The 20,303-nt window shown below is 44.0% G+C and overlaps 1 protein-coding gene across 1 annotated transcript in view; it reads right to left on the bottom strand.

The window, feature by feature from the left end:
- The window catches only part of sft2d2a (SFT2 domain containing 2a), a 56,796-nt gene that overhangs the window by 10,957 nt on the left and 25,536 nt on the right, over positions 1-20,303 (bottom strand). Inside the window, exons 3-4 of the mRNA XM_070893716.1 lie at positions 15,853-15,938; positions 9,740-9,821 (exon numbers count right to left, since the gene is read on the bottom strand). Of these exons, the coding sequence (XP_070749817.1) occupies positions 9,740-9,821; positions 15,853-15,938 (168 nt within the window). The remainder of the gene's footprint in view (positions 1-9,739; positions 9,822-15,852; positions 15,939-20,303) is intronic.

Genomic DNA, 20,303 nt, shown 5'->3' with positions numbered 1-20,303 from the left:
AGTTCTAGTCAGGTAGAACAGTTCTAGTTTAGAACAGAATTTTTTTCTTCAAAAGGTGGCGTGTCCGGCCACTGACGCCTGATTTGAAAGTTTCCACAGTGAAAATGTACTCCAAACTAAAGTAGAATGGAGCCAGTGAAGATTTTTATAGAACTGAAAAAACCTGTTCTACACATTAAAAAAAAATCAGGCGCAGGTTACAAATTAGGCGTCCAGAATGAGGTGGGAGGGAGGGGGGGGGGGAAGGGAACTCATTAAATTCGACAATAAATCCTTATTTATACAAATATTATACAAATAAATCCAACCTGAATAAACATTTATAAGCCAAGAAAAGATTAAATAAACCATCTTCCTATCTGTGTGAAAGTGCTTCAGCCAGGGAGAATTCTGCAGCTGTTCGTGCCGCTGAGCGGGAGGGGGGGGAAGAGAAAGCTGTTCGTGTCGCTGAGCGGGAGGGGGAGAGAGAGAGAGAGAGAGAGAAATAGGGAGGGAGGGAGGGAGGGAGGGAGAGAGAGAGAGAGAGAGAGAGAGAGAGAGAGAGAGAGAGAGAGAGAGAGAGAGAGAGAGAGAGAGAGAGAGAGAGAGAGAGAGAGAAAGGGAGGGAGAAAGGGAGGGAGAGAGAGAGAGAGAGAGAGAGAGAGAGAGAGAGAGAGAGAGAGAGAGAAAGGGAGGGAGAGAGAGAGAGAGAGAGAGAGAGAGAGAGAGAGAGAGAGAGAGAGAGAGAGAGAAAGGGAGAAAGGGAGGGAGAGAGAGAGAGAGAGAGAAAGGGAGGGAGAGAGAAAGGGAGGGAGAGAGAGAGAGAGAGAGAGAGAGAGAGAGAGAGAGAGAGAGAGAGAGAGAGAGAGAGAGAGAGAGAGAAAGGGAGGGAGAGAGAGAAAGGGAGGGAGGGAGAGAATGGGGAGGGAGGGAAAGAGAGAGGGGAGGGAGGGAGAGAGAGAGAGCGGGGGGGGGGGGGGAGGGAGAGGTCAGGTCGGATCGGATCCAGTCCGGGAGGCGGGTCGGGTCGGCCAACAGGAGCGCGGGTCGGGTCGGGTCAGTCGGGGGGGGGGGAGCAGGTGTCGGGTCGGGTCTGGTCGGCAGAGGGCGGGGGGGGTGGGGAGCAGGAGCTGGCCGTAGGAGGAGCCTTATTCACGCAGCCCCAGTGAGGCCATTCAGCCAGGGCTAGGGGCTGCGTGCTTCGGGCCCCTCCCACACAGTTCGGCGCCTGAAGCTACTGCACTTGCGTGCCGACTGTAGCGCGCATGTGCAGAGGTCCCGGCACTGTTTTCAACGCCGGGACCTGGCTCCGCCCTCCCCACAGCTCGTGCTGGCTGCGCCGAGGGCCAGAGGACCTGTAAGTAGGTGGAGAATACCGAGGATTTTTTTAGGCGCCGTTTTAGGCGCGAAAAACGGGCGCCCAGCTCGGAGGGGCGCCCGTTTTTTTTCTTGTGGAAACTTGGGCCCATTCTTCTAAACTCAGAGAATATAGGCCCATTCTACTCAATCTCTCTTCATAGGACAGCCCTCCTATCCCAAAATCAATCTAGTGAATCTTTGTTGCACCGCTTCTAAGGCAAGTATATCCTTCCTCAGTTAAGGAGACCAAAACTGAACTGTATACTAGGCGTGGTCTCACCAAGGCCCTGTACAATTGTAACACGACTTCCTTACTCTTGTACTCCAATCTCCTTGCAATAAAGGCCAACGTGCCATTTGACTTCCTAATTGCTTGCTGTGCTGGCATGCTAACTCGGTTTCCTGTACGAGGATACTGAAATCTCTCTGAACACTAACATTTAATAGTTTCTCATCATTTAAAAAATGTTTATTCTATTCTTCCTACCAAAGTGAATAACCTCACGTTTCCCCACATTATAGTCCATCTGCCACCTTATTGCCCACTTACTTAACCTGTCTACATCACTTTGCAGGCTCTTTTTCCTCCTCACAGCTTAATTTCCCACCTAGCTTTGTATCATCAGCAAACTTGGATACATTACACTTGGTCCCTTCATCCAAGTCATTAATATAGATTGTAAATAACTGATGCCCAAGCATTGATCCTTGCGACACCCCACTAGTTACAGCCCGCCAACTTGAAAATCACTGTTTATCCCTATCCTGTTTTCTGTCCATTAACCAATCCTCTATCCATGCTAATAAATTACCCCCAACCCCATGAGTCGTTATCTTGTGTAACAATCTTTTATGTGGCATCTTATCGAATGCCATTTGAAAATCCAAATATACTACATCCACTAGTTCCCCTTTATTCTCCACAGGAGGGGGAGGTCGAGGCCCTGATAAAAGGGTGGCAGCAGTTTGGGAGGAGCCAGCTGGTGCAGGGATAAAAAGTAAGAAAATCAAAATCGAAGTGTGATGTCACAGCCAAACGGGTAAGTGATTGGTTGGTGGATTGGTGAGTATTTTTTTTTCTTTTCGGTAGGAAACCTTTGGCATTGTTGTAAGTAGGATCTGCCAGTAAATACATGTGATCTTTATGACACTAAGCTGGGTGGCGGTGTGAGCTGTGAGGAGGATGCTAAGAGGCTGCAGGGTGACTTGGACAGGTTAGGTGAGTAGGCAAATGCATGGCAGATGCAGTACAATGTAGATAAATGTGAGGTTATCCACTTTGGTGGCAAAAGCAGGAAAGCAGATTATCTGAATGGTGACAGATTAGGAAAAGGGGAGGTGCAACGAGACCTGGGTGTCATGGTACATCAGTCATTGAAGGTTGGCAGCAGGTGGCAAATGGTATGTTGGCCTTCATAGCTAGAGGATTTGAGTATGGGAGCAGGGAGGTCTTACTGCAATTGTACAGAGCCTTGGTGAGGCCACACCTAGAATAGTGTGTTCAATTTTGGTCTCCTAATCTGAGGAAGGACGTTCTTGCTATTGAGGGAGTGCAGCAAAGGTTCACCAGACTGATTCCAGGGATGGCTGGACTGTCATATGAGGAGAGACTGGATCAACTGGGCTTGTATCCACTGGAGTTTAGAAGGATGAGAGGGGATCTCATAGAAACATATAAAATTCTGATGGGATTGGACAGGTTACAGGCAGGAAGAATGTTCCTGTTGCTGTAAAGTTCCAGAACCAGGGGTCACAGTCTAAGAATAAGGGGTAAGCCATTTAGAACCGAGATGAGGAGAAACTTCTTCACTCAGAGAGTGGTTAACCTCTACCGCAGAAAGTTGTTGAGGCCTGATCGTTAGATATATTCAAATGGGAGTTAGATATGGCCCTTACGGCCAAAGGGATCAAGGGGTATGGAGAGAAAGCAGGAAAGGGGTACTGAGGTTGAATGATCAGCCATGATCTTATTGAATGGTGGTGCAGGCTCGAAGGGCAGAATGGCCTGCTCCTGCATCTAATTTCTATGTTTCTATGTTTATTATCTAAGGAGAGCCAGTTAATTAGTTTGACTGTCTGCTGAGTAGTGGCTGGGTCTGTTGTGCTAAGGTTTAGAGTTTAGTTCTACTTGACAGTTGCAAGGGTAACTAGAGGGATGGCAGGGCAGCTCAGTCCCGTGGATTGCACATCCTATGGCATGTGGGAAGTCCTGGATGTTTCGCACGGCCAGGATGACCATGTGTGCAGGAGGTGACTCCAGCTGCGCCAACACGAGCTCCGTGTTTTGGAGACTGAGAGCAACGCGGATAACACGTTTCTAGAGGCGGTCACCCCACAGCTTAAGAGTCTGCAGGCAGATAGGGTTTGGGTGACCCCTGGACAGAAGAGTAGAACTAGGCAGGTAGTGCAGCAGTCCCGAGTCCGTCTTGCTCTCCAGCCGGTACTCTGTTCTGAGTATCAGCGAGGGTAATGGTGGCTCTGGGGAGTGCAGCCGGAGCCAAGTCCAGGGCACCACGGGTGGCTCAGCTGCACGGGGGGGGGGGGGGGGGGGGGAAATGGAGGGGAGGGGAGGGGAGAATGGAAAAGCAAAAGCAAAAGTGGTAGGGGATTGTTAGTCAGGAGAGCGGACAGGCGTTTCTCCGGCCACAGACGCGACTCCAGGATAGTATATTGCCTCCCTGGTACCAGGGTCAAGGATGTCACTGAGTAGCTGCAGGGCATTCTAGGGGGGAGAGGGTGAACAGCCAGAAATCGTGGTCCACATCGGTATCAATGACATAGGTAGGAAGAGGGATGAGGTCCTGCAGGCAGAGTTTAGGGAGCTTGGAGAGAGATTAAAAAGCAGGACCTCAAAGCTAGTAATCTCTCGATTACGCCCAATGTCACAAGCTAGTGATTACAGAAATAGGAGGATAGAGCAGATGAATATGTGGCTGGAGAGATGGTGCAGGCAGGAGGGCTTTAGTTTCCTGAGGCATTGGGACCGCTTCTGGGGGAAGGTGGGACCTGTACAAGCCGGACGGGTTGCACCTTAACAGAGCCCGGACCAATAGCCTCGCGGTGGAGGAGGGTTTGCTAGTGTTATTGGGGAGGGTTTTAACCTAGCTTGGCAGGGGGATGGGAAGCTGAAAATAGATTCCGTAGGGAGGGGAGCAAAGCTGGAATTAGAAAGCAAAAATAAAGAAAGTGAGTTTGAAGCAGAGGGGAAACAAGCAGGAAAAAAGGGTAAAAAAAAAACAAACTTAAAAGGCACTTTGTCTAAATGCACGTAGCATTTGTAACAAAATAGATGAGTTGACGGCACAAATTGAGACAAATGGGTATGATCTGATAGCCATTAGAAACGTGATTGCAAGGTGACCAGGACTGGGAATTAAATATTCAGGGGTACTTAACAATCCGGAAGGACAGACAGAAAGGAAAAGAAGGTGGGGTAGCTCTATTGATAAAGGATGGAAACACTGCAATAGTAAGAAACGATATTGGCTCAAATGATAAGGATTTTGAAACAGTTTGGTTGGAGATAAGGAACAGTAAGGGGAAAAAGTCACTGGTAGGCATAGTCTATAGGCCCCCTAACAGTAGCAACTCTTGTCGGTCGGAGCATTAACCAGGAAATAGTAGGGGCTTGTAAAAAGGGAACAGCAATAATCATGGGTGATTTTAACCTCCATATTGATTGGACAAATCAAATTGGTCAGGGTAGCATTGAGGAGGAGTTCATAGAGTGCATAAGGGATAGGTTGCTTGAGCAGTAACAGAACCAACCAGGGAGCAGGCTATCTTAGATCTGGTCCTGTGTAATGAGACAGGATTAATGAACAATCTCCTAGTAAAGGATCCGCTTGGAATGAGTGATCATAGCATGATTGAATTTCAAATTCAGATGGAGAGTGAGAAAGTTGGATCTCTAACCAGCGTACTAAACTTAAATAAAGGAGACAATGGGCCCAAATTTGGCCCTCCGGTTTTTTTGGTGCACTTATTTGAGGTGCGCCGACTTCCTGCACTCAAAACGGCAATGAAAAGATAACCTCGTATTCTGGCCCCTCTGCCGACTGTCCCAGGGCTTGGCATGGCGTGGCAAGTCCATTGGGGGGGGCGGAGCTAGGGCCCTTCTGCACAGTAGCTCCTCCCATGATTGTGATGATGCGTGCCTGCAGCGTGGGACCCAACGCACCCCGCCCTATCCCGGGCTGAGTGGCCTGCTGCACAGGCCGGCCGCTGCCTTCCGCGCTGAGGGCTACAAGAAACAGGTTGGTGTGGGGAGACTTTTGGGGGGGGGGGGGAAAAAGAGGAGGAGAGTTTCTTGAAATGATTTAGAAAAGTCAATGGCTCGATGCAACTGGCTGTTAAGAGGGGAGAATGACCAGAAAAAACTTCCCTTTGGTCTCTCAGTACCAGCCAATATCTGGTGGTGGCTTTTGTTTTGGTAGTAACCATGACTTAGGTCAATTTGTTTAAAATCCCATCAATTCTTAGTGAACAACTGCATGGATGCCCATAGATACCCTGTTGGGAACATTCCATCAGCACCCATGGGTGCCTTATTGGGGAGTAACTGCATGGGCACCCTCAGGTACCTTGCGCAAGTGACCATCGTTCATTCATATGTAAACCCGAGCCTTGACAATCGGAGAACGGCAGGCTATGTGACCACGAGGGACATCACAGTCTGTTCCACTTTTCACCTGACCTCTATACATAGAACAGTGCCAGCAGGCTCAACGGATAACGACCAGGCTGGAACCCCGGTTTATTTTCCGCTCCCTAACCCGATGATAACAAGGCCAGTTGTATTACTCCTATCATTGCACCACCCACAATCACTACCTCATGATGGTATGATGACACAAGATAATAACTTGCTTTAATATAGCCCTGCTAGCAAAATATTTGATTCATAAATGGTTTTATGAAACCTTTGTCTTCTGATATGAAGGATATTAAAAAGTGCATATTTTATGAAGCTTTATAATGGAATGTGTAAATTATGCAAAAGTTACAGTACAAGATCTGTATTAGTTGTTGTGAAGGTGTTTAATGCTTTGCAAGGTCCACTCCGCTTCCCTCCACCCCCCAATCTCTGGTTACCTGCGCTGATTTCTTAACTCTCCGCAAGGGTTTTCTGTGCGGCCACAAACGCTGGCCTAAGTTAGTTAGGAGCAACTATTCTCTGTCCAAACTGGCTTAAATGGCCAAAACAGGCGTAGGTGGCTGGTAATGCCCCCTTTTGAAAAAAATACTAAACTTAAAGAAAATCCTAACTAACTCACTTACACTGGCGCAAATTAAATGTGCAGAATGGGGATTTTTAAGATACTCCAGAAAAATACGGAGCAACTCCTGGCAAATTTGGGCCCTATGAAGGTATGGAGACAGAGTTGGGTAACGTGGACTGGGAAAATAGATTGAAGTGTAGGACGGTTGATGAACAGTGGTGTACATTTAAGGAGATGTTTCACAACTCTCACGAAAAATATATTCCAGTGAGGAGGAAAGGGTGTGAGAGAAAAGGTAGCAATCCATGGCTAACTAAAGAAATAAAGGACGATATACAATTAAAAACAAGGGCATAGAAGGTGGCCAAAACTAGTGGGAGGACTGAAGACTGGGAAGCTTTTAAAAAGAGCAAAGAATGACTAAAAAAATTATTAAAAAGGGAAGATAGACTATGAAAATAAACTAGTACAAAATATAAAATCAGTTAGCAAGAGTTTCTATAGGTATATGAAAAGGAAAAGAGTGGCTAAAGTAAATGTTGGCCCCTTAGAGGATGTGACCGGGGAATTAGTAATGGGGAACATGGAGATGGCAGAAACTCTGAACAAATATTTTGTATCTGTCTTTACAGTAGAGGACACTAACAATACTCCAACAGTGGGGCTATAGCAGGGGAAGGAACTTAACACAACCACAATCACTAAGGAGGTGGTACGCAGTAAGATAATGGGACTAAAGGTAGATAAATCCCCTAGACCTAATGACTTGCATCCTAGGGTCTTAAGAAGTAGCGGCAGGGATTGTGGATGCATTGGTTGTAATTTACCAAAATTCCCTGGATTCTGGGGGGTCCCAGCAGATTGGAAAACTGGAAATGTAATACCCTATTTAAAAAAGGAGGTCGACAAAAAGCAGGAAACTATAGACCAGTTAGCCTAACATCTGTGGTTGGGAAAATGGCAGAGTCTATTATTAACGAAACAGTAGCAGGACATTTGGAAAAGCAAAATTCAGTCAGGCAGAGTCAACATGGATTTTTGAAGGGGAAGTTACGTTTGACAAATTTGCTGGAGTTCTTTGAGGATGTAACGAACAGGGTGGATAAAGGGGAACCAGTGGATGTGGTAGTATTTGGACTTCCAGAAGGCATTTGACAAGGTGTCTCATAAAAGGTTACTGCACAAGAAAGAAGTTCATTCTCTGGTTGGCAACCAGTAACTAGCGAGGTGCCGCAGGGACCCCAACTATTTACAATCTATATTAATGACTTGGAAGAAGGGACTGAGTGTAACGTAGCCAAGTTTGCTGACGATACAAAGATGCGAGGAAAAGCAACGTGAGAGGAGGACATAAAAAATCTGCAAAAGGACATAGACAGCTAAGTGAGTGGGTAAAAATTTGGCAGATGGAGTATAATGTTGGAAAGTGTGAGGTCATGCGCTTTGGCAGAACAAAATCAAAGAGCAAGTTATTATTTAAATGGAGAAAGATTGCAAAGTGCTGCAGTACAGCGGGACCTGGGGGTACTTCTGCATGAAACACAAAAGGATAGTATGCAGGTACAGCAAGTGATCAGGAAGGCCAATGGTATCTTGGCTTTTATTGCAAAGGGGATGGAGTATAAAAGCAGGGAAGTCTTGCTACAGCTATGCAAGGTATTGGTGAGGCCACACCTGGAATACTGCGTGCAGTTTTTTTTCCATATTTACGAAAGGATATACTTGCTTTGGAGGCAGTTCAGAGAAGGTTCACTAGGTTGATTCCAGGGATGAGTGGGTTGACTTATGAGGAAAGGTTGAGTAGCTTGGGCCTCTACGCTTTGGAATTCAGAAGAATGAGAGGTGATCTTATCGAAACGTATAAGATTATGAGGGGGTTTGACAAGGTGGATGCGGAGAGGATGTTTCCACTGATGGGGGAGACTAGAACTAGAGGGCATTATCTTAGAATAAGGGGCCGCCCATTTAAAACGGAGATGAGGAGAAATTTATTCTCTCACAGGGTTGTAAATCTGTGGAATTCGCTGCCTCAGAGAGCTGTGGAAGCTGGGACATTAATTTAAGACAGAAAGAGACAGTTTCTTAAACGATGAGAGGGTAAGGGGTTATGGGGGGGCGGGCCGGGAAGTGGAGCTGAGTCCATGATAAGATCAGCCATGATCTTATTGAATGGCAGAGCAGGCTCGAGGGGCCGTATGACCTACTCCTGTTCCTGTTCCTATTTCTTATGTTCTTATGTTATCTACCCTGCTCATTACATCCTCAAAAAACTAAAATTTGTTAAATACAATTTCCCTTTCATAAAACCATGTTGACTCTGCCTAATTATATGATTTTCTAAGTGCTCTGTTACCACTTTCTTAATAGTAGATTCCAGCATTTTCCTGATGACTGATGTCAGGCTAATTGGCCTGTAGTTTCCTGTTTTTGTTCTCTCATCTTTCTTAAATAGGGGGGCCACATTTGCTACCTTGCAATCCGCTGGGACCATTTTGCACGCTCCTCACAACTTACTTTCCGATCTAGCCTTGTATTGCCAGCAGTTGGATATATTGCACTTGGTCCCCTCGTGTAGTCATTGATATAGATTGTAAATAGCTGAGGGCCAAGTATTGATCCTTGCCGCACTCCACCAGTTACAGTCTGCCAACCCGAAAATGGAGCCTTTGGTATTGTTTAAGACTGAATGGTTTCAAGAGATCTACATCAGTGTGTTTGTTTATTGTGTTATGCATAGTATTTTGTGTATTTGACATTATGCAGCATCTAATCCTAATGCAGTTAGACATGGCATGCAAGGGAGAATCACTTGATCAGCCTCATTTGTGCAGAGATTTATCATAATTTTCTATTTATTCCACTTAACAAAAGCTTTGAACCAGAAAAAGAATAATCATACAAGTTAAAGCTGTTATGTGATGTCAAGTGAAAATACAATATTCCCTCCTCATAGTATGAAAAAGAGCATTCTTCAGATAAATTGCCCCATTTCATTTTCTGATTCAAACTCCCTTTGCAGCTAAGATAAATAAAATTACAAATAAGAAGTAATATTCAGAGTAAATCAAAACTAGATTACGTATATAATTGCACACAAGAGCATTGTGCTTTTGGGATACTAAAGTGGCTTCACAATTGCTCCAGCAGAGAAATAATGTAAACAGTATTTAAATACTTACAAGCATCACAATGGTAGCAATCAATCGAGTTGGCTCAAACATTTTTTTGCATTGTTTGGCAGGTCCCATCAGGAACAATGTACTGTGGCAAAAAACAAAAGCGGATAGTGTCCATCATGAAATTGTAAATGACACTGTTGTTAATAGGAGAGGAATTAAATAATTTGTGAGGGACAAAGCTCTAGCGAGCTGGCATCCCTGCACTATGTTATTCAATAAAGTAAAAAACAGCCTCAAGTTGGAATAAATCCCAAGCACACAACACAGTGGAAGACGAGTTTTGAAAACCTGTCCTGCTACCCTACAAAAAATAAGAATTTTAAAAGACTACTTCATCATTCCCAGATGTTTTCGGTTTGAACATCTCATTACCTTTTCCATTGCATTTGAGTGTCTATCTGGTAGGGTTACCAAAAGTAAATACAATATATTTAAAGTGAAGCCTTGTGAAAGCTTTACAGATATTACGAATTTGGCAAAACTTGCTTCTGGGAAATAAACATTCTCCTTAACATTTTACATTAACATCACACAATACAGAAGCACTTAAAAGTGCAAAAGTGGCTTTACTTTTCAGTTTAGGAAATTTCTCTGCTAAGTGCCTACTCAAGTCATCTTCATGTACAGTTTATTAAAAATTTTACTTTTTGAGGCTACCCTCTTGGATCAGGTTAATAAGGCAGTGAGTCGCTGAGCCATACAATTCAGGAAAGTCCCAGGTTCAATCCTTGAGCTGATCGTGGCAATTGTGGGACAGAAATATTTTCCAATTGGCTTAACACCCCTGGGTTAGACAGGGGAAAACCAGCTGGAGTTGCTGCTCTTAACCTCGAACCAGCCATCTCCATTACCACATGGACTGCATCTTCTCAAGAGGAATTAAGGATGGACAATAAATGTTGGCTTTGCCAACGACGTCCACACCCTATTAAGAATTTTTATCTTTTTTTTTTATATAAAGTACACATGAAGATTGAAGAGGTCAAGATCGAGCTCAGCTGTAAGGCGCTTGCAATTGCAGAGCCTGCCAACACACATTTTGAGTAACTGTGCACAATTAGACCAGAAGATGTACCATTGGAATTTGGTACATTGGACATTGGGAGTCTGGTGCGTGAGAGAAGCCTGGTGTAAGATCTTAAGCTAACCCTTTTGCAGTTGGCCTGTGCTGTTCAACACTCCCGTAAGTGGTAATCTTCTAAATGTGCTTTTTTTTTTTGCACATGAAGGCAAAGCAATCATTCCATAATCATCAGATCCAAGAGGTTAGAAAATAGGAACATAAAAAATAGGAACAGTTCGAGGCTATTTGGCCCCACGAGCCTGCTCCGCCATTCAATAAGATCATGGCTAATCTGATCGTGGATTCCGCTCCACTTCCCTGCCCACTCCCCATAACCCTATACGCCCTTATCGCTCAAAAATCTGTTTATTTCGCCCTTAAATATATTCAATGACCTAGCCACCACAGCACTCTGGGGCAGAGAATTCCATAGATTTACAACCCTCAGAAGAAATTTCTCCTCATCTCAGTTTTAAATGGCGGCCGCTTATTCTGAGACTATGTCCCCTAGTTTTAGTTTCCCCTATGACTGGAATATCCTCACTGCATCCACCTTGTCGAGCCCCCTCATTATCCTATAAGTTTCAATAAGATCACCTCTTATTCTTCTGAACTCCAATGTGTATAGGCCCAACCTACTCGACCTATAAGTCAATCCCCTCATCTCCGGAATCAATCTAGTGAACCTTCTCTGAACAGCCTCCAATGCAAGTATATCCTTCCTTAAATACGGAGACCAAAACTGTACCCAATACTCCAGGTGTGGCCTCACCAATACCCTGTACAGTTGTAGCAGGACTTCTGTTTTTATACTCTATCCCCCTTGCAATTAAGGGCAACATTCCATTTGCCTTCCTGATTATTTGCTGTACCTGCATCCTAACTTTTTATATTGCATGCACAAGGACCCCCAGCTCCCCCTGTACTGCAGCACTCTAATTTTTCTCCATTTAATTTGCTTTTCTATTATTTCTGCCAAAGTGGATAACCTCACATTTTCCCATATAATACTCCATCTGCCAAATTTTTGCCCACTCACTTAGCCTGTCTATATCCCTTTGCAGATTATGTGTCCTCCTCACAATTTGCTTTCCCAGGCATCTTTGTATCAGCAGCAAACATAGAAACATAGAAAACAGGTGTATGAGTAGGCCATTCGGCCCTTCGAGCCTGCACCACCATTCAGTAAGATCATGGCTGATCATTCCCTCAGTACCCCTTTCCTGCTTTCTCTCCATACCCCTTGATCCCTTTAGCCATAAGAGCCATAAGTAACTCCCTCTTGAATATACCCAATGAACTATTAACAACTCTCTGCAGTAGGGAATTCCACAGGTTAACAACTCTGAGTGAAGAAGTTTCTCCTCATCGCAGTCCTAAATGGCCTACCCCTTATCCAAAGACTGTGTCCCCTGGTTCTGAACTTCCCCATCGTGAACATTCTTCCCGCATCTAACCTGTCAGAATCTTGTACGTTTCTATGAGATCCCCTCTCATCCTTCTAAACACCAGTGTATAAAGGCCTAGTTGATCCAGTCTGTCATGTCAGTCCCGCCATCCTAGGAATCAGTCTGGTGAACCTTCGCTGCACTCCCTTAATAGCAAGAACGTCCTTCCTCAGATTAGACCACCAAAACTCAACACAATATTCCAGGTGAGACCTCACCAAGGCCCTGTACAGCTGCAGTAAGATCTCCCTGCTCCTATACTCAAATCCCCTAGCTATGAAGGCCGACATATCATTTGCCTTCTTCACCAACTGCTGTACCTGTATGCCAACTTTCAATAACTGATGAACCATGACACCCAGGTCTCGTTGTACCTCCCTCTTTCCTAATCTGCCGTCATTCAGATAATATTCTGCCTTCGTGTTTTTGCTCCCAAAGTGGATAACCTCACATTTATCCACATTATACTGCATCTGCCATGCATTTGCCCACTCCCCTAACCTGTCCAAGTCACCCTGCAGCCTTTTAGCGTCCTCCTCACAGCTCATGCCGCCACCCAGTTTAGTGTCATCTGCAGACTTGGAGATATTACACTCAATTCCTTCATCTAAAATCACTAATGTATATTATAAAGAGCTGGGGTCCCAGCACTGAGCCCTGCGGCACTCTACTCGTCACTGACTGAGATTCTGAAAAGGATCTGTTTATTCCGACTCTCTGCTTCCTGTCTGCCAACCAGTTCTCTATCCACATCAGTACATTACCCCCAATACCATGTGCTTTGATTTTGCACACCAATCTCTTGTGTGGGACCTTGTCAAAAGCCTTTTGAAAGTCCAAATACACCACATCCACTGGTTCTCCCTTGTACACTCTACTAGTCACATCCTTAAAAAATTCCAGAAGATTTGTCAAGCATAATTTCCCTTTCATAAATCCATGCTGACTTGGACCGATCCTGTCACTGCTTTCCAAATGTGCTGCTATTTCATCTTTAATAATTGATTCCAACATTTTCCCCACTACTGATGTCAGGCTAACCAGTCTATAATTGCCCGTTTTCTCTCTCCCTACTTTTTAAAAAAAACAGTGGTGTTACATTAGCTACCCTCTAGTCCATAGGAACTGATCCAGAGTCGATAGACTGTTGGAAAATGATCACCAATGCATCCATTATTTCTAGGGCCACTTCCTTAAGTACTCTGGGATGCAGACAATCAGGCCCCGGGGATTTATCAGCCTTCAATCCCATCAATTTCCCTAACACAAGTTCTGGCCTAATAAGAATATCCTTCAGTTAGTTCCTCCTTCTCACTAGACCCTCGGTCCTAGTGTTTCCGGAAGGTTATTTGTGTCTTCCTTCGTGAAAACAGAAGCAAAGTATGTGTTTAACTGGTCCACCATTTCTTTGTTCCCCATTATAAATTCACCTGAATCTGACTGCAAGGGACCTAACGTTTGTTTTCACTAATCTTTTTCTCTTCACATATCTATAGAAGCTTTTGCAGTCAGTTTTTATGTTCCCTGCAAGCTTCCTCTCATACTCTATTTTTCCCCTCCTAATTAAACCCTTAGTCCTCCTCCGCTGTATTAGAAAATTCTCCCAGTCCTCAGGTTTGCTGCTTTTTCTGGCCAATTTGTATGCCTCTTCCTTGGATTTAACACTATCCTTAATTTCCCTTGTTAGCCACGGTTGAGCCACCTTCCCCGTTTTATTTTTACTCCAGACAGGGATGTACAGTTGTTGAAGTTCATCCATGTGATCTTTAAATGTTTGCCATTGCCTATTCACCGTCAACCCTTTAAATATCACTCTCCAGTCTATTCAAGCCAATTCACGTCTCATACCATCAAAGTTACCTTTCCCCAAGTTCAGGACCCGAGTCTCTGAATTAACTGTGTCACTCTCCATCTTAATAAAAAATTCTACCATATTATGGTCACACTTCCCCAAGGGGCCTCACACAACAAGATTGTTAATTAGTCCTTTCTCATTACACATCACCCAGTCTAAGATGGCCAGCCCTCTAGTTGGTTCCTCGACATATTGGTCTAGAAAACCATCAATACACTCCAAGAAGTCCTCCTCCACTGTACTGCTACCAGTTTGGTTAGCCCAGTCAATATGTAGATTAAAGTCACCCATGATAACTGCTGTACCTTTATTGCACGCCTCCCTAATTTCTAGTTTGATGCTGGCCCCATCCTCATTACTACTGTTTGGTGGTCTGTACACAACTCCCACTAGCATTTTCAGCCCTTTGGTATTCCGTAACTCCACCCATACAGATTCAACATCATCCAAGCTAATGTCCTTCCTTACTATTGCATTAATTTCCACTTTAACCAGCAATGCCACCCCACCTCCTTTTCCTTTCTGTCTATCCTTCCTAAATGTTGAATACCCCTGGATGTTGAGTTCCCAGCCTTGGTCACCCTGGAGCCATGTCTCCGTGATGCCAATTACATCATATCCGTTAACTGCTATCTGCGCAGTTAATTCGTCCACCTTATTCCGAATACTCCTCGCATTGAGGCACAGAGCCTTCAGGCTTGTCATTTTAACACTCTGCCCCTTTAGGATTTTGCTGTAATGTGGCCCTTTTTGGCTTGGGTTTCTCTGCCCTCCACTTTTACTTTTCTTCTTTCTAACTTTTGCTTTTGTCCCCATTCTACTTCCCTCTGTCTCCCTGCATAGGTTCCCATCCCCCTGCCATATTAGTTTAACCCCTCCCCAACAGCAAACACTACCCCAGGACATTGGTTCCGGTCCTGCCCAGGGTACATTATACTCGGTCCCTTCAACTATTAGCAATCTATATTAATGAATTGGATGAGGACCCAGCAGCTATCCCTGTGGCTCCCCACTAGTCACTTTTGGCCAACCGGAAACAGGTTCTGGGTGGAATCTGCTTTAGACATCAATGGACCCATTTGAAATCCAGCCTAGAATGACAGGATGTGAAAACAGTCTGCATGGATCCAAATTAAGTGAGTTTGAATAATATAATCTCAGTTTCAACTGCCTATTGTATTCGCACTCAGAAGTGTGATAGGATGGCAAATATGGGGACTGACAAAATAAATCACACTGATGGAGCAGGATAGCTCAAGAAGCCAGGCTTAACGCACATTGTTGGGAAAGAGTAAAGCGTGCTTTACAGTGCACCTGGCAAAACTACATTGTACGTTGGGAGTACTCAGTGCTGTCACTGAGTGCAAAAAGTAGATAAAGCACTGACATCTCTTATTTTAAGTGCACAATTCACATAAAAAAAAACACTCAAGTAAAATCAACCAAAAAAGATGTTTTCTCCATTCTTCATTGCACTAACAATTTTGAAAATAATTCAACATAAAATATCACTAGAAATCAAAAGTTTGAGAATGGATTTAATTTACATTGTTAAATAACTGAAACCAATATATTTAAAATAAGCTAAACTTTTAATCTAAAAATAAATATGATCTTTACATGCAATGTTTGTTTGGAACTGCAAGTCTATAACAACCTTTTTGCAAATCTGACAAAAGCTGCAGCATTTGTTCAGATTATTCTGCAGTTGAATACTGACTTGTTATTTACAATTTAAGTTACTTACCTACCAATGGATGATATGTTCCCAATACTATAAAAGATAGCGAAAAGTATTAATCCTCTTTTTGGAATCCAGAGAAGGCAGACACCCTGAGAAAGAATTATGTTTGTAAACAAAACATTAACTATTGCAAAGTATGTACACAATTTTACATGTAAACTTTGAATATAATGGCAAAACAATTTTAATTCTATTTTTTGTAATTCTGAGGTGTGTGTGGCGGGGGGACGAGAAAGTGTACAAGTCTCAATTGGGTTGATAACTGAGCTGGTCATTTCATTGTTTTTTTTAAAAATCATTTTACCATTGCAAAAAAGTCAGTTACACTTCTCATCTCACAGCACTGCAGGATCATCTTCACTTCACGGACAGCAGTGGTCCGATAAGGCAGCCCACTATCACCTTTTCAGTGCAATTAGTGATGAGAAATTAATATCGACCTCACCAGCAATTCCGACATTCCGAAAATCATAGAATCACAGAAATGTACAGCACGGAAAGAGGCCATTTCGGCCCATTGTGTCCGCACCGACCAACCAAGAGCATTCCAACCTAATCCCACTTTCCAGCTCTTGGTCCGTAGCCCTGTAGGTTACGGCACTTTAAATGCACATCCAAGTAGTTTTTAAATGTGCTGGGGGGCTTCTGCCTCTACCACCCTTTTAGGCAGTGAGTTCCAGACCTCCATTACCCTGTGGGTGAAGAAATTTCCCTCATAGCTCCTCTAAACCTCCCTCTCAATTACTTTAAATCTATGCCTCCTGGTTGTTGACCCCTCTGCCAAGGGAAACACATCCTTCTTATTCACTCTATCCAGGCCCCTAATGTTATACACCTCAATCAGGTCTCTCCTCAGCCTCCTCTGTTCCAAAGAAAACAGACCCAGCATCTCCAAGTGAATTGTAAAAAATGCAATTGCAGTTTATAGCCCAAGTCTCTCAGTTCTGACATTGACACTTGAGCGCAAAAATCTAGGCTGACACTCCAGTGCAGTGGGAGTGCTGCACTGTTGGAGATGCCGTCTTTCAGATGAGACGTTAAACCGTCTGCTCTCTCAGGTAAGCATACAAGATCCCATGGCACGATTTTGGAGAAGGAAGTTAACCCTGATGCCCTGGTCAATATTTATCCCTCAATCAACATCGCTAAAACAGATTATCTGGTCATCATCACATTGCTGTTTGTGGGAGCTTGCTGTGCGCAAACTGACTGCTGCGTTTCCTACATTACAATAGTGACTACACTGCAAAAGTTCTTTGGCTGTAAAGTGCTTTGGCACTGCCTGGTGTCATGAAATGCTCTATATAAATACAAGACTCTCTTTTACATCCTTTTCCATCTGATGGTTTGTTTTTCCCTCTAGAGAACACAAGGCTATTAACTTGACGATTATTTCTGGTCAGCCCGAGCAAAGTAGATTAGACACTGTAGGTATAAAGTCATAATCCAGTTTGTATGGATAAAATGCTTGCCTACTGTTCATTCTGATCATGAGAGAAATATCTAACACAGATGAGCTCAGTGTTCAAAAGAAGATAGTTCAAGAATCTAAGTTCTCCTGAGAGCCAAAAGAAGAATTTCCACTGTTAAATTTGAGCAAAAGGAAATTTTAGCTCCTCCAGGACTATGTCGTCAATGGTAATGGCAGAGAGAGCGAGAGTCAAGTGCTGTTGGCATATATTGGAAGCTGACCCAGTACAGGTAGAATGTCCTGAAACCGGAAACCTCGGGACCGAGGCCATTCCGGTTTTCGGGTTTTTCCGGATTTCAGAGAAGAAAATCTGACGTCCCGAATCCGGAAACCTCGTTGACGATTTTTGGGTATTTCCAGATTTCGGAGATAATCGGACATCCCAAATCTAGAAGCCCTTGGGCCGAATTTCGGGTATTTCCGGATTTTGGAGCATTATATCCGACGGCCCGAATCCGGCAACCTTGAGGCCGGGCTGCATATTTTTTTGGATTCGTGTTTGGGAAAAGGTATGTACAGCTTAAAAGTCCAGTTTTTGGGAAATATTGCTGGATCCCGGACAACGGCTCTTGCAATTTGCAGAGTTTTCCGACAACTCCGGTTTTTAGAACTCTGGATTTCAGATGTTCTACCTGTACTTACAGATGCTATTCCTGAAGGATGGTATGAAAAGAATGACATCAAGGCTGAAATCTGGGCAATACTAGATTTAACTGTCGGAAAAACCACTGGAGGAGATGTAGTGACTGTTGGGACAGATTGGAATAGAACCAAGAATGGAACAGTCAGCGTAAAAGGCAGCAGAGGATAGACAGGAAGCCACAATTGCAGGCATACAGTATTCAGTGGTGACATGAGGCATTCCCACCTCCTCAAAAAAAAGTAAGTTGACTGTATGCAGATTCTGATAACCACTTTTAGTCACAAAAAGACCAATGCTGGGAACTCAACATCCAGGGGTATTCAACATTAAGGAAGGATAGGCAGAGGGGAAAAGGAGGCAGGGTGGCGTTGCTGGTTAAAGAGGAAATTAATGTAATACTAAGAAAGGACATTAGCTTGGATGATGTGGAATCGGTATGGGTGGAGCTACGGAATATCAAAGGGCAGAAAATGCTAGTGGGAGTTGTGTACAGACCACCAAACAGTAGTAGAGGGGTTGGGGACAGCATCAAACAGGAAATAAGGGATGTGTGCAATAAAGGTACAGCAGTTATCATGGGCGATTTTAATCTACATTTTGATTGGGCTAACCGAACTGGTAGCAATGCGGTGGAGGAGGATTTCCTGGAGTGTCTTAGGGATGGTTTTCTGGACCAATATGTCGAGGAACCAACTAGAGAGCTAGCCATCCTAGACTGGGTGATGTGTAATGAAAAGGGACTAATTAGCAATCTTGTTGTGCGAGGCCCCTTGGGGAAGAGTGACCATAATATGGTAGAATTCTTTATTAAGATGGAGAGTGACAGTTAATTCGGAAACTAGGGTCCTGAACTTAAGGAAAGGTAACTTCGATGGTTTGAGGCGTGAATTGGCTAGAATAGACTGGCAAGGGTTGACGGTGGATAAGCAATGACAAACATTTAAAGATCACATGGATGAGCTTCAGCAATTGTACATCCCTGTCTGGAGTAAAAATAAAATGGGGAAGGTGGCTCAACCGTGGCTAACAAGGGAAATTAAGGATAGTGTTAAAACCAAGAGGCATATACATTGGCTAGAAAAAGCAACAAACCTGAGGACTGGGAGAAATTTAGAATTCAACAGAGGAGGACTAAGGGTTTAATTAAGAGGGGGAAAATAGAATACAAGAGGAAGCTTGCAGGGAACATAAAAACTGACTGCAAAAGCTTCTATAAATACGTGAAGAGAAAAAGATTACTGAAGACAAACGTAGGTCCCTTGCAGTCGGATTCAGGTGAATTTATAATAGGGAACAAAGAAATGGCAGACCAATTGAACAAATACTTCGGTTCTGTCTTCACGAAGGAAGACACAAATAACCTTCCGAATGTACTAGGGGACAGTGGGTCCAGTGAGAAGGAGGAACTGAAGGATATCCTTTTTAGGCGGGAAATTGTGTTAGGGAAATTGATGGGATTGAAAGTGGCCTGATAGTCTGCATCCCAGAGTACTTAAAGAAGTGGCCCTAGAAATAAATAGTGGATGCATTGGTGATCATTTTCCAACAGTCTACTGACTCTGGATCAATTCCTATGGACTGGAGGGTAGCTAATGTAACCCCACTTTTTTTTTTAAAAAAGGAGGGAAGAGAAAAATGGTAATTATAGACCGGTTAACCTGACATCAGTAGTGGGAAAAATGTTGGAATCAATCATTAAGGATGAAATAGCAGCGCATTTGGAAAGCAGTGACAGGATCGATCCAAGTCAGCATGGATTTATGAAACTTGACGAATGCTTGACGAATCTTCTGGAATTTTTTGAGGATGTAACTAGCAGAGTGGACAAGGGAATACCAGTGGATGTGGTGTATTTGGACAAGGTCCCACACAAGAGATTGGTGTGCAAAATCAAAGCACATGGTATTGGGGGTAATGTACTGACGTGGATAGAGAACTGGTTGGCAGACAGGAAGCAGAGAGTCAGAATAAACGGGTCCTTTTCAGAATGGCAGGCAGTGACTAGTTGAGTGCCGCAGGGCTCAGTGCTGGGACCCCAGCTCTTTACAATATACATTAACGATTTAGATGAAGGAATTGAGTGCAATATCTCCAAGTTTGCAGACGACACTAAAGTGAGTGGCGGTGTGAGCTGTGAGGAGGATGCTAAGAGGCTACAGGGTGACTTGGACAGGTTAGATGAGTGGGCAAATGCATGGCAGATGCAGTATAATGTGGATAAATGTGAGGTTATCCATTTTGGGGGCAAAAACACGAAGGCAGAATATTATCTGAATGGCGGCAGATTAGGAAAAGGGGAGGTGCAACAAGACCTGGGTGTCATGGTTCATCAGTCATTGA

The sequence above is a fragment of the Pristiophorus japonicus genome, chromosome 11, assembly GCF_044704955.1.
Source record: "Pristiophorus japonicus isolate sPriJap1 chromosome 11, sPriJap1.hap1, whole genome shotgun sequence".
Classification (NCBI taxonomy): domain Eukaryota; kingdom Metazoa; phylum Chordata; class Chondrichthyes; family Pristiophoridae; genus Pristiophorus; species Pristiophorus japonicus.
This window is presented reverse-complemented; position numbering and strand designations above follow the sequence as displayed.